Source organism: Cyphomyrmex costatus, unplaced genomic scaffold, assembly GCF_001594065.2.
Source record: "Cyphomyrmex costatus isolate MS0001 unplaced genomic scaffold, Ccosl1.0 scaffold474, whole genome shotgun sequence".
NCBI classification, from domain to species: Eukaryota; Metazoa; Arthropoda; class Insecta; order Hymenoptera; family Formicidae; genus Cyphomyrmex; species Cyphomyrmex costatus.
The window spans coordinates 2,539,400-2,554,697 of record NW_017279009.1 but is presented as its reverse complement, the minus strand read 5'-3'; the positions used below and the strand labels follow the sequence as shown (position 1 = coordinate 2,554,697).

Sequence of the window (15,298 nt, the reverse complement as noted above, 5' to 3'; positions counted from 1 at the left end):
AAGATAACCGAACAAAGATTATTTTTACAACTCCCTCGTATTATTTTTACATAACTTTTGCGTTCAGAAATTATGAAAAATAACTCTTATATATTTTTTGCGCACTACACACATACTCATGCGTATTCAAATTGTTAATTAAAAATAAATTCAAGTTAAATTATTATGATCTATATTAATATGCAATATATATGAATAATTCATAAATAGTAATGTGAAATATTTTAATTTTCTATTTCTTTTATCGTTTTTTTTTCTTTTTAAAAACGTTGGGTAATGCCAAAAGATACCGAAACGACCTAAAATAATAGTATTGATGCGTGTTATCTAAACCGTAAATCATTTTGTTATTTCCAAAATCGCAAGTGTTTTCAGTTTAATCGGTACAAATATTTCCTGCTTATTTCAGTTGCTCGCCTCATTGCTTTTCTGTTTCAAATTATTTAATATTTTCTTTTCTGCGTTGTAGCCTTGCAAAATGCCATTACGTCAACCACATGTCACTTCTTTTTTCGCTGAGCCAGGATATTACCGTGAAAAAAAAGAATGAATTGAAATATGCCGGAAAGGTATTCATCTCTACTCTATGAAGTTCAACGATCACTTTCGAGAGTTATAAGAATAAGCTTTAAAAATCTTGGCTTGTTCATATTGTCAAGTCGTTCGATTAAAATAAAAATAAGTAAGAATGTTTTGAAAGGAAATTCAGAAGTCCTCGATTTCAAAGGAATCTCTAAATTTACAAAACGGATTTCTGTCGCTTCTTCTATTAATTCACTGACGTTTCGTGCAGATTCATTAGAAGTGGAATCTTTGCTGCCTTCCACGATATTCCCATACGTAGTTTTTTTCTATTCTTTGATGAACATAATTACGTCGAATTTGAATATCTGACGTAATCGCATCAGGAAAGCAACATCTACCGATTTATACAACGCAGAACAAGTGCATCATCGTCATACCTGATGTGCACGCTTTTATTTAATATAAACGAAATAAATTAAGCGTTAAAATACAATCGGTTTATTTCAATTCATTATTTTTATTTCACGGAAGTATTCTCAGCAAAAATAAGAGTGTCATGTTGGTAAATAGAGTTTTGCAAAGCCACAACATAGAAGAGAAAATATAATTGGTTTACACATCATACGTGGATCATTTGTAACAAATCTCGATCAAAGGCAATCAAACGCGGCAACACAATCGTCATTGCCTTCGTATTGTCTATAAACGTTCGTGACAAAAATAAAAAATACCGAAAAATCGACGTCGTATACATTTCATTTATATACAATTTACATTCTCGATACCATTTAAATTACAACTGACGATGACTAAGAAGCTGTGACGGATCATTTTTAGAATTCTTAACGAAAGAATTCATCTTTAATGCATTTTGTTACATTTTTTGTTTACAAAACCCGTATGAGTCAATTTTGTTATTTATTTTAATTTTTTATTTTGAAATAAACAGGTACTTCATGTAATCTTCTTACAGTTCTTTATAATTTTGCGAAAAAAATGCATTTTATCTAAAATTTAGAAACATATTTAAAATAAAAATAAAAATTTTCTTGAAAAAACGTATGTTCGATATTATATTACAATTCATTTTTAATATTTAAATATTAAATCTTATAGGACCGTACATGTAAGAAACACAACTGATAAGAAATTGCTTTTAACAGTCGTGCTGGATCTTAGGTGTTAATAATAATTCCGTGTGAATTTATATATTACGTATGTAATTTTTTAAACCGCGCGCTGAACAATTTTTTAGTCTTGAAACATCACTGTACAAAACTACCGCAATAATATCACGAGTTAAATTAGCAGTTTAACAATTTTGATGCTCATAGCATCTTGGATCTTAATAATGTTGAACAACGCGACATATTAAAATCTATGAATGAAAATCTAATTAAATAATAAATTTAATCTAAGTAAATAATAAATTTATATTGCGAAAAATATTATAAATACCTCGGCCGGTAGTCAAACTTACATCTCTTACATTTCGTGCGAGCATTCTAATACCAGTTAGACTAACAAGGCCTTAGTAATATTCTTCGCAATAATCATTGTAAGTAGGAACGACGTTTAAAAAACGTCTTTATCTCGTGATATTATTGCGGTATTTTCGTAGAGTGGCGTTTCAAAACCGAAAAATTGTTCGGCGTGTGGTTTAAAAGACTATACGTAATATATAAATTCACACGGAATTACTATTAGCACCTAAGATCCAGCTCGATCGTTAAAAACAATTCCTTATTAATTCTTTTTCACACTACGTTAAAAAAATTTTTTTTTTTTTTTTAGGAAAAGTATTGAATGTTTAAGTTTTCTTGAATGAAGTTTTCTTTCAAGTGTTTTGAGTTAACTCAATCTTAAATCAATATACAATATTTCCGCAAGAAAGGCATTATTAATGAGAATTTGATATGTGTTTTGATAAAAAATTTCATCAATCATCTTCAATAGTTTCAAGAACTTCTATTACACTTCGCTATGACGAACACGAAATTCTGTTTCAGGTACTTTAGCTTTCACCGACGTTGAGGAAACGAAGTTGCGCGGAATCGCGAAATCACGTTGCCCGTTCGACGGGATTGCGAAAATCACGAATTACAAGAATTCAATGTCAATAAACTATTCGTTATTTTATCGCGCTACTTTGATCTCGTATTAGGTATTACGCAAAGTCGATGATTTGAATCGCTTGTCAAGTGATACACTTGTTTAAATGATTAATACTGTGTGCCACTTTAATGTTATCTGCAGCCATGGTGGCCAGATAGCCAGAGATAAAATGATGTTTCTTTTTAAATATTAATCACGCGTTAATATGAAAAACAAAAATTGTAATCCGCCAATTTACTTTTCTTGGCCATGTCTCCGACGTCGGAATTATCTTGACAAAAATCGTATATCCTCGTCTTGGTTTAGCTAATGCATATAATTAGATTTCTAATCGCAGCTATTAGATCTTCCTTGTTGCTAGCCGGAACTATTTCGATGTTCGACTAACATGAAATCTAATTGCATAATATCACAATGAGCTCTCTTTCCAAAATAAGATTTCTTTTCCGTTTATAGAAGCCTTTGATCAAATTTATGGCATTCGTTTGATTATAGTATCCATTTTAATTATAAAAAGAAAGATCAAATAAAAAGTAATGAAAGACGCAAGAAAATAAAATTATCCTGTTTCAAGAAATTAAAATTATTCTTCATGAAAACAAATCGTCAGCGGGATTACCGCTAATCATTAAACTCGTGCATACTGTGTCATATAAAGTATGATGCATCTGTAAAATCCAGATAACGATAAATGGCACTTTCGCGAACATGCACTATGAATTAAATAAGTTAATCTAAAACTTTAAATTACTTACAGAAAATCTATTGAGGATTGAAGGTTATGATAATTGCATTGAGAAACGAGGAAGGTGAAAAAGTCATCAACTACGCAACAGAGAATTCTAGGAACCTTAGACAGTTCTTGTCGATCATATTCTCCTGATACTTTGTCTATTTTTGAGACTCTTTTATTCTCGTGACTCGAAACTCGAACTCTGTAATTTCAAAAACAAATAAGCTCGAGATTTTAAAGTCGAATAACGTAATCGGAAGAACGATTAAAAGGATGAATAGTGATAAATTTCATTTATAACCATTCAGATATAAGGCTTAAAATAACAATGTGGACAATAAAATGTATGCAATAAGTCATCCTGTATTTCGTCTTTTCAATTGGCAGGTGTCTAATGTGGTAAGTACAGGAAGAACAGAAGCGCTTATTACACAAGCTCGATGTTGCTCGATTGCTGGTAACGGTATTTGCTCACCTCTTCATTGCGTATACACTCTAGAGATCTGCATTTACGACTTTCTCGTTATTATTTACAGCATCTTTGAATTACCGGATGTTTGCTTCAATCACATCTCTTTCCGATCCGATTTTCCTTGGTGAAGATGTTGATTAATGCAATGCAATCTATTTACGCAATGAATAAATGGATATCAAACGTCAAGGCGAAGAACCGGCTTATCTGCATTGTGTTTTATATATATGCTTTCCAATGTTACAAAGTAATGATAAATTATGTTCGATGTATAATTATATATAATTATTATATAATTACATGCTGTAAGAATGAAATAAGAATGATGTCAATATAATTGTATATACATATATATATATATATATCCATAACATGTCGATAATTTATCTACTGATTATTAACATTAAAAAAGCGCAAAAAATATAACATTAAAACGTTTAAAAATTAGATAAATATAGAAAGACTAATCGCAATTTGAGTTATATTTTTTAAGTACTTCTAAAATTTTCTAAAATTATAAACTTGTATTTATACCAACACTCGATAAATTGGCGTGCTCTCGATAACTGTTACCATCACGTTTAATCGGTACAATTTTTAAATTCAAAAACTGGTAAAGTATAAACTGTACATTAACATAGTAATCTATTTCTGTTGTGTTTCAATAAATAATCTTCTAAAAAAATATATATTATATATAACATTATAAAAAACGATATATTTCGTTCTATTTGACGCTCATAGCGTTCTTGGAATTATTTCTGTCTTGTTGTTTAGCAAATGTTAAATAAGAACAAATAGTGCTCACAAGTGCTGTGAGCGTCAAATGAGGAACGTAATCTTTAATAAATGAATAAAGTGAAAAATTATATAATCATATTACATTCGCGTAATCCAAACCGTTATTACCGGACATATTTAACGATCTTTGTCTCTAAAAATGTATCTTCCACAAATCAACAATCACATCGAAAGATGTAAAAAGAAAAATATGAATTACAAAAATCGTTTTCACAGCATTATTTCTTATTTTAAATTGCAGATTACAAATGTGATTCGGGTTTTGTCACAATAACCATCGCGAGAGTGATCTAAATGCATAATTTTCCTAAATAAATCTTTCGAATCTCGATCAATCGAATCTCCGCGTCTGCGAATTCATTTGCGCACTCTATCGTGAATCTCTCGGTTCACCTTGTCATTCCAAGCGTTCAAAGATCATCTCGAGGCGGGGGTATACCACTGATATAAGCGACAGCGACGGTGGTACGCGATCGACGTGCTGTGTACGATCGCTGTTTGCCGCGTGGCATCGGCGGAAACAGCCGTGGATCGCCGAGCGAGCGGAGCGGGCTCATCGCTTCGAAGCCGCGCCGAGTCGACACGCCGACAGTTGCATGTTGGATTTTGTGCCGTTCGCTAGTTATAGTTTTCGCTCCGGCCGGCTGATTGTCCTCGCACAGCGAGACGGTGAGTACATCGTTTTTTGTAAATTTACCCTGCGAAGCTGCTCGCGAGAATCGATCCGCGCGAATCGCAAAACTTTCCGCGATCGCGCGCCGCGCCGCGTAGCGATAAGCCGATCCACGACTTACCTTCGCTCGAGCGCGAATGAATTATTGTTTTCAACAGGTGTAACCGATAGTATAATTCTCATGTAATATGCGTCGTAAGTATATGCGCGATGTTTTCATCAGCCGGGGATATAAGCTTCGAAAGTAAGAACAACAAGATCGAGTATGCGATCGTCGAATGAATCGGAGAACCATTCCGAAATACTGATAATTCCTGAAATGCAAACAATCCGTACACAGTATAGAGTATTACACTATATTCTATCACTTCTTCTAATAATTTTTAATAAATTTTTAAATAGAATTACAGCTCCAATTTCCGGTTTCGGAAACGTGAAAACGTGAATTCGCGCCAAACAGGAAAGTCGAGATATTTATCGATCCATTTATCTATTCTGAAAGATCCTGCTTGCAAAATGCTACGGTTTAATACAGGAAAACAGATAAACCAACACACTCGTCGTTTATCGTTTAATAAATCAGCGGGGCAAACAATTCAGAGGCACGAACGCGTACAGGTTTTATGTAACGTATTACACCGTATCTGTGTTTTACGGTGGCGCGAGTGCCGGAGCGGGAATGAAAAATTGTTGCTGGAAATTCTTTTTCCTTTTTCTGCACGCTCGCCGGTTTATCTAGTCCGTGATTAGGAGAGTGGAACGGGGCGGCGCGGCGCGGCGGCGCGCGGCAGGTGCAATTCGCGAATGCAAAAGCGCGCGGCGCGGCGGCCTGTGTGAATTAGTGTGTGAACCTGCGTAAGCGCCTACATGCACCTCGTAAAACAATCCGGCAGCTAGACGGGGGGGACGAAAAATAGAGAAGGGGGGGAGGGGGCGGGGGGAGGGAGAAAGAGAAAAATTGCCCGCGCTCTCTTGCGCGTAATGCACGATGATACGCGCGCCTCGTATACGCGAAACGCCGTTTCAATTGTGAAATAGATGGGTGGATGAGTACTTTTGCAGAACCGTAATTACCGCTGCCGGTTACGCGATTTTCCACGTTTTCGCAACGGGGCGTCTCTTTCGAAGGGAAAAGGAGAGAGGATTGTGAAAACGCGATGATCTTAAGATTCGTAAGCCTGAGAGAGATAACGATGTAAGTGATAACGACGTGTGAAAAAAATCCTTTCAGATAAGTCTGGTATGATATATAATGAATCATACATCGCAAATCGTGAGGAGTCATCGTATTTAAAGTGTTTACAATTGCACTTAATTTTCTATGTATATATATATATATATTTATATGTCAATTTTTATTCTGAGATTGTTTTAATTATCGCAAAATTCTTAATTACATTTTATCTCGGATTCTTTTATGGAACGTCATGTAATTGTGGGCCGCGTGAGTGTAACTTCATTGTTCTTCTCGAGTTTAATCATTCATGCTACACGTTGTATTAATTGCGATCCTTAATAGGGACACTTAAACCAATTCCATGATTTCTCGGAATTCGTCCCTAATAATTGTCATTGCTCGAGAAAACGTCGTCAGCGTGCGAATCTAGCTTCGCATAATCACGATTGGTTCTAAATCTCGGGAGCGATCTATTTATCCCTCCACAAAAAGAACGACTTGGCTGATGTATCTAAAAATTTAACTATAGATGCAGATCTGAAAATAATTTTATTAAACCATCAAAATGTTTATGTAGAAGACATAAGCATGTAATTAACGCAACAAATTTTGACATTCTATTAATCAACTTAAGCGTTCGACACTGAAAAATTTATATATTCTAATATACATATATTTCTTTGAATAGTACTAAATAAACATTTGCTTACAGCAATATAATATTTATTCACAATAAAAAAATGATAGTTAAATTAATAGTTTTTGTATCAAATGGATATATATTTACTTTTAGTGAATATTGTTTAGAACTATTCAAACATGTATATTTACCAAAATTTAATTATTTCTTCAGTGAACATAGTTACTTTAATATTCGAATAAAATTTATTTTCAAATCTGTATGTAGCTAAACTTTTAAACATTTCAGCGAAATTATCTTTTCCACACGTGAAGTGTCTTCAAACTTCGTAGAACTTTTCGTCTGAGAGGGTATTTTACATCTTTTTTTTTCTACGTTGCGGTGATGATTGGCCAGAGACGTCGAGTCAGCTGTTGAGATTATTCCGACCTCAGCAACCTTGCGGCGAAAAAACATGTGCGAAACAGTATCCTTTGGTATGATTTCGATACATTTTCACTTCGTGACATGTGAGAAACTCATCAGAATCGGAGATAGCGTCGAACATTTGTCCTTATTTGTCTCTTTGGGAAAAGTAACGCAGCGAAAGTGAGTCGACAGAATTGACATTGTTTCTCTCGCGAGGAGAACCTCATTTAGTAGCGGATCCTTTCGACGAACGAATGTATATAATGCGGCGTGAATTTCGTTACGCAACCGCGGAAAAAGAATCGCTTGATCCTATATATGTATATGTAGGTGGGCGAGCAGCCATGAGAGACGTCGAGGACGCCCATGACTCATCCGTGGTCTCGATTATGTGCACTTAAATGTGAATTGTAGCCACTTCCGATCATGCCGTTCCCGAGCCATTATCGATCGGTTTTCTTTTACACAGTAAATCGTCCATCAAAAATTTGCATACCGATCTACGGATACTGTCAAGATCTATTTCCGACCCCTTTATGAAATGAACGCGACTGTACTGTTAAAATGATAATATTTGCGATATACTTCGAGCAGTCATATTACGTCACTGACCGAAAAAATGTTCACAATAACTAATGCTACTTAACGACGACAAGCGAAATAATATGCAGTTAAATTAGCGGTAATATCTGTAATATTATGTGACGAGATTAATCGAATGTTTATCCAGTATTTCGGTGTAGCTTAAGATACAGTTGAATTGTTTTACAAAATGCGCTGCTCCATTAACTGCCACAAAATGCTGAGCGGAACTTGATGCAAATGGGAGACCGCGGGACCGAAAGCTCGACCCACTGCACTCGATCTAATCACCAAGTGCTCTTGATGACGGTGGTGATGGTGTGAAGGTTGTTCTAATTAATGTTAAATGACGTGAAACATTGCCGTGATTGAAACAAGAAACCTGTCGCGCAATGAATCATAATTAGATCTCTCATTTACTAAAGTTTATCGATTAACGAGAAATGATCTTATTTGGTTTCGAGAATAAACTGTATTTTGATAAATGTATTTTCATAAAAATTTTAACCTCTTTACGTAACAAGTTTATTATTTCTGATTGCGCGTTATTCATTGATTTCATTTTTGATATTCCGATTCGGGATTGTAAATCTGCCAATTGCAATTGTATAATAAAATTAATAAATGCATTATTTATTTATGTAACAAAATAAATCATTAATAACAAATGATTATTAAATAGTATTTAAATAAATAATTTTTATTAACGTGGTTAATCTGTAACCTGTAACATAGAAAGTGAGAGAAATAGAGAGAGAGACATATTTTTGTGACATCAAAGGAATATATAGGTAAAGGGTCTTATTAAAAGTTTTTATTATATTTAATTGTATTTGTTATAAGAATTTTTTCAAGTTCAATTATATCAGGAAACATTATTTATAAAATTTATTTATATCAGGACCCATATTCTAGTCAAAGATTAATGATCGAACTAATAAATTATATTATTGGAGGATGATAGATATCTTTCCTTCTTTCATCACAATAAAACCTCCGTTTTTTTTTCTCGCGTTCTTAGTATGCCGCTGATAAAGCTGTAATAAATAAAAACGTTAAAGATATGTATCTATCTTCTTGGGGAAGACTTCAGGAAATTCACGGACTATATTTTTTTCCTTTTATTTTGGCCGCAGGTTTCAGTACGGTAAATTCGGTGAGCACTCAAGCGTGTCTCCCTGTTTCGGTATGCCAGTCCCACCTGCCGTTTCCTGCTTCCTCTCGCGTCCCTTTCATTCCTTTTCGACCGGCCCTTTCAATGGATTAGGGGCCTGTCGCGCGACGCGTCAGCGCGAGGCACCTCCGCACGCGAAGTACATTCGGATCGCATTGACGCGACTGTCTCGCTGCAAATAGTTGCAAACGAAGGCGGAGAAACGCGTGGAACCGCACCTCGATCGAGGAACAATGCGCGAAAGCGATCTCCAGACGTCGAGCGGAAAAAGAGCAGACGCCGAGCCTCCAAGTGAGAAGGCTGGAGAGGATCGATAGTACCGCGCCTTGCTGTACCGCGAATTAAAAGAAAAAAAAAAAAAGAGGAAAAGAAGAAAAAGGAAAGGGTTAACGAGACGACGCGACGGGAGGAAAGGAGGAAAACGATGCAACATCTGGACGTTACGGTTTCTTCTGCTATGTAGAGAAGAAGGTGAACGAACCGATGCGAACGATTCCTCGCCTCTCTCTCTCTTTTTCTCTCTCTCTCTCTCTCTCTCTCTCTCTCTCTCTCTCTCTCTCGCTCCGTTCTTCCTCTCTTTCTCTCTTTCTTTCTTCCTATTTGCGATGCACCTCGCATCTCTCGGAACGCAGAGAAAATTGCTTCTTAGCATGCTTAGACGCCGCGACGTGTTGCTACATTGTTCGCTTCGTTCGATCGCATCGTCTGGAGGTAGAGTCGATTTAAACAGCCGTTTCGATATCCGTTGTCGCCGTTGTTCATCCACCAGCCAGAGACCAGATGAGATTCGTTCCGTGGATTAGCGCGATTCAAAACGCGTGCACCACCGCGTCTCGTATAGCCGCGATGTCCTGTGGATCGATGCAAGGATTTACCGCTGGCTTTTACCGTTACGATATCTCTAACGGGATGCGGAGAGTACGACAGAAGGAACAAGGCAATTTCTCGCGCTTTCCAGATCGACCGCGCGTGGTTCCCAGCGGTTGCGACTGCTATTCGACACGGTAATCGCGGTGTTATATATCAAGTAACAATTGCGGGTATTCAGGGTGTCTTTATTCAGCCATTCTACCGAACTGCACACTGAGTTTCACGTTTTGTCACGCGCTCCTCTCAGGCACTTGAATTCGTAACGTCAAATTGCAGCCAATTTTTAATCATCGTTTCTGTAAGGTCCGATTCGCACCAACGTTATTTTAACTTTCAGCGAGACTTGAAACTCTCTTTCTCTATGTCTGCTTAATTATTATTATTATTACTTGTTCGTTCTTGGAAGGCTTGCCTTAGAATAGAAGTAAACGCTTTATCTCCCTTCTCTCTCTCTCTCTCTCTCTCTCTCTCTCTCTCTCTCTCTCTCTCTCTCTCTCTCGGCTTTAAAGAGATATGGACGATGTTTACCTCGATACTATATAGAGATGGATTAATTTCCATTTTGACACACATGAAAGTTGAAAATAACAAAACGTTTATAGCTGTAGAGATTGAGTTACCATTGCTCCTTTCGTATTTAACAGTGAAGGATTATATTCTAATTTAGCTGAAAAATATAAAACTGGAGCACTAGAAGGCGTAGCAAGTGAAACACAAAAGAAAAGATACCGGTTTAGTACGAGAAATAAAAATAAAGCCGGATATATTTAAATTGCTTTTTGCTTTCTTAAATAAAATGTTGTACGTATCAGATGCACTCGTATGCAAATGCGACAGGTTTAGTGCACCGTGTCATGGTCGACGAGGGATGGGGGGGATACCGGGAACTTTTTCGAAATTCTGTCACGTGTAAAACGCGAGATGCAGCGACTCGTGACGACCTTTGATCGCGCGCGGCTGCCTGTCGGATTGTTGTACCTGGTGACGCCGGAAAACACACACGGTGTGGCCAGAACGATGACGACGACGACGACGACGCGTTTTGTGCCTCTATGCCTGTGATTTTATCGCCATGCACGACCGCCTGCACAACCCCGGGAGCGTGTCCGCTGCGCACGCTGAACTCGAAAATCGTCGGGAGAATCGAGTTACGCAATCGAGAAAATTGTCTCCGCATGATAGCGAGGACAGACGAAAATTGAGGAATTTGTGAACAATGATACCATATATATTTTGAGAGAAAGAAACAAATCTCCAACTTTCTAAGATTTTTGAAATTTGCGCAAGGTGTGCCGAGCTGTTAATATTTTTATTTCAATTGTAGACTTGCATTAGTGCTCAATATTTTAACATATATTAATTCAGAAGCAAAAGCTTCGAAAAAGAATTGTGTTATCATTTCATATTTTATATTATGGAATTTCTCAGATGGAACAATAATGTTGATATTATACAAAGGAGATATAGTTGACAGGTGAAACATAATCCGACACTGTCCGCTATTTTAAGAAAGAGAAGTGAAAAGAGCACACGGAGCACTTCATACGGTTTTGGCGATTATTTTGTGCCTTCCGTCATCGTGCTTATCTTGATAGCACGTCGCGATAAGCGATAAATTAAAACTGAGAATTTTTATTTTTGCCGAGGCAAAAATAAAATCGCCGTAACAAGAGTATTAATAAGTGCAAGTTCTAGTCCCAGTTTCATTCAATTTTTAAACCGATAAGCTTTTGCTTCCGTTATTACACAAAATTGTTCTACATATATCATGAGATGTGTATAGGTATTATATATACATAAAAGTATCCAACAATCGATTTATACTAGCGCGAACGATATTTTAGACAAAATACTCAATTAAATAAAATAGAAAAAAAATTTTTCAATATAAAATATATAATAATTTAATAATTTTTTAATTTTTATCTAAAATCAAAATTAAAAATAATTTCAATATTAATTTAAGTCTAAAAGATTAAAAGAAGATTTCGCAGAGATTTACAAGACGATTTTTTACCATTACGATTGAAGAATATTCGATACTTAATGAGATGCATAATTTATTCTCCGTGTATAACACAAAGAATATTTAGACTGTCAAAATAATTATATATAGAACACTTAAACTAATAACTAGAATACTTCTTATAGTTTTGTCTTCAGTGCTTAGTATATATGTAACTATTTTAATGGTCCAATAAAATTATATTTAAAATCTGTATTTAGTAAAATTTTTTAATGCTTCAGCAAAACCGTTCTTTCCGTGTACATTGTGATAACACGCCGATAGCTATTTATCAGAATCATTTATCTAAAGCTATATAAACTCATGCGAGATCCTCGCTCGTGAGACTACTGTTTAGACTACGACCAATCCTCAATCCTTATCGATCGTCACGGCACTTTTGTTGCTTCTTTCGTCAATAGGTAATACACGACTTAAAATAACACTGTTAAGAATCTTCATTCAGCATACGTGGTAGAGCGCCGGAAGTCAAGCGGATGGCCGATTCATTCGACGGAAACTTCTCCGAAAGACACCGCTAGAAAGTGTATGCATCAGCAGAAATTGTCATTGGCGATTTACGTTCCGTATAAGCGAGAATGACAAATGGATTCGTTCGTCTTTATATAGCGCGCACGCTCGCGTTGATCGCTCTCGTTGCAAATTTCAGCATGAGTCTGCGCTTTCGTAGTGGATAATTCTGCGAAACTACCGGATATCCGTTTATCTACAAATACTCCGTACAATTTGAAGTCGATTTTTCCTCAGTGAAGAAATCGAAGATTATCGTAAGAAACAGTCCAATCAAAATCAGATTAAGATCTTGGCCAATTAATCTTCCTAATATCTATTTGGGCTTATTTGATCCAAAATGTAATAATATATTTTCTTACTAATATTCTATTTATTTTTTTTATTTTATTTTATTTTTATCGGTATCATAAATTTTAACTCTTGCGTCAGCAATGAAAGTCTTCAAGAAACCGAGCAAGTTTTTTATTTTGTTCTGAATTATATAAAAATCTGAAAAAATTCTGAAATAATATTTGTAGACAAATATTTCAACAACGAATTTTTACCATTATAGAAGTCGGTTTACACTTGATTTATTTTTTAACATATTTAAATTTATCTATCAAAATTCACAAACAAAATATCAGTAGTGTCTTTGAAGATTCCAGTTGAGGGTTAAAAACTTTCTTCTCTATGGTATTTGATGACTTTATGTGTTAATATAAGATTTTTGTGAATATTTTTTTATTTTCTATTTTTTAATAATATTGACCCAAACGTATAATTAATTTGAACAGACCAGCAGGGTTAAATGATTTAATTAGCGTTATTTTGTTAATTGTGCGTTTCTTCCAAAACCTAATTTAAAAAGAATTCTTTAATTTAAACGGCTAATTGCCCGAAAATTACTGATAATAATCTCAAAGCTATTGTTGAAAGGATATTAATTTTAAATTAGCTAAATGATTTAAATGGAAGGCAACAAAAAGAGATCGTCGGAAGATCTTAAAATATCCTACACATGCGATGATTCCTCATAAATAATTTTTATTGTACTCTTCATATTAGAAAATTATGATTTATATTATACGAAACGCGTTCTAGTTAATGCACTTTCTCTCGAGTTAGTGTATCTAAAACAAAGACTAAAGAGTAAAAGGATGATAGGAGATCGCAGAATGCTTCATCGCGTAATCGTTTGTTCCAGAGTAAAGCTCGGGATGGAGAACCAACAGGTGTGGGTCCGTGACCCTCAGGAGGGTTTCATCATCGGAAAATTCACGGACATGGTGGACGGGGACGCTTTGATCATGCCCCTCGATCCGAAATATCCGCAACGCACCTGCCCGCTGGACGAAGTATATCCTGCCGGCGATTACACCAAAGATGTCGAGGACAATTGTAAATACATATTTTCTCTCAAAATTTGAAAAAAACAAGAAAAGAAAATTCTGGGAAACTTTGACTTTGCCAACAAAAGTAAAAATGAAGCTAATCTTCCTACCAATATGTATGTTAAGAAGATTTAACTTTCAAAAATATTTATCTACCTTTCTAACAAAAATTCCTAAAAATCTCTTTAAAGAACAGTGCGATAAAGTAGAACCTTCTTAAGAAAGAAGAGAACGGGAGTGAAAAGATACGTTAGCTGTTTATTCGCGATTCCTCCCCCGATTACTACACACCGTGACGCACTTGTGCGTTTCGTCTATTTTATATATCAGAGATTAAGATCGCGCGGTCACGCTCGTTGCTCACGCGACTTTCGCTCTTTTGCAAAGGCACTTTCACTGATCCTTTTTCCCCACTCGTCTCTTTTTCTCTAAATTATCTTCTTCCAGGTGCCTTGATGTACCTGAACGAGGCCACGCTGCTGAATAATATTCGCACTCGTTACTTCAAGGACAGAATATATGTGAGTGATTATGGGCGATGCTGAAGTCGACGACCACCTCTGTCATTCTTAATCTCTCGTTACGTCGTTATATTTCAGACTTACGTTGCCAACATTTTGATAGCTGTGAATCCGTATTACGAGGTGAAGGATCTCTACTCACCGCAGACCATCAAAGCTTATCAAGGAAAATCCTTGGGTGAAACGCCACCGCACGTCTTCGCCGTCGGTACGTGATCGCGTGCATGTATACGCGTCCCTTGTCCCCCAATTGATTCGTTCCCAGCGAGAGTACGGAGTCATTTTTCTTTGTGTTTGCAGGCGACAAAGCGTTTAGAGATATGAAAGTGCTGAAACAATCTCAAAGCATCATCGTATCCGGTGAATCAGGAGCTGGCAAGACCGAGTCGACTAAGTATCTCCTGCGGTATCTCTGCGATCTCTGGGGTTCGACGGCTGGTCCGATCGAACAGAGGATTCTTGATGGTAAAAGAAAATAATTAACACAAACTCAATTAAATTCGTAAAGTGTAATTCTGTCCAATTAACACCGTGAAATAAAATTAAATTTTTAACTAAATAATTAAATACCTAATAGTTAATGTTTCTATTTTTATGGTAATATGCGATTTTTTCAACAAAATTTCAAGCACAATCGATTCAAACTTATGATAATGACAAGTGTTTAAAAGTTGCTGTTTTTTTTTTTTTTTTTT

The 15,298-nt window shown here is 35.8% G+C and overlaps 1 protein-coding gene across 1 annotated transcript in view; it reads left to right on the top strand.

The window, feature by feature from the left end:
* Positions 1–5,246: 5,246 nt before the first annotated feature.
* Positions 5,247–15,298, top strand: part of jar (Myosin heavy chain 95F jaguar) — a 17,456-nt gene continuing 7,404 nt past the window's right edge. The window contains exons 1-5 of the mRNA XM_018544876.1: positions 5,247–5,315; positions 13,896–14,089; positions 14,530–14,603; positions 14,682–14,811; positions 14,904–15,068. Coding sequence (XP_018400378.1) covers positions 13,909–14,089; positions 14,530–14,603; positions 14,682–14,811; positions 14,904–15,068 — 550 coding nt within the window. The 5' untranslated portion in view covers positions 5,247–5,315; positions 13,896–13,908. The remainder of the gene's footprint in view (positions 5,316–13,895; positions 14,090–14,529; positions 14,604–14,681; positions 14,812–14,903; positions 15,069–15,298) is intronic.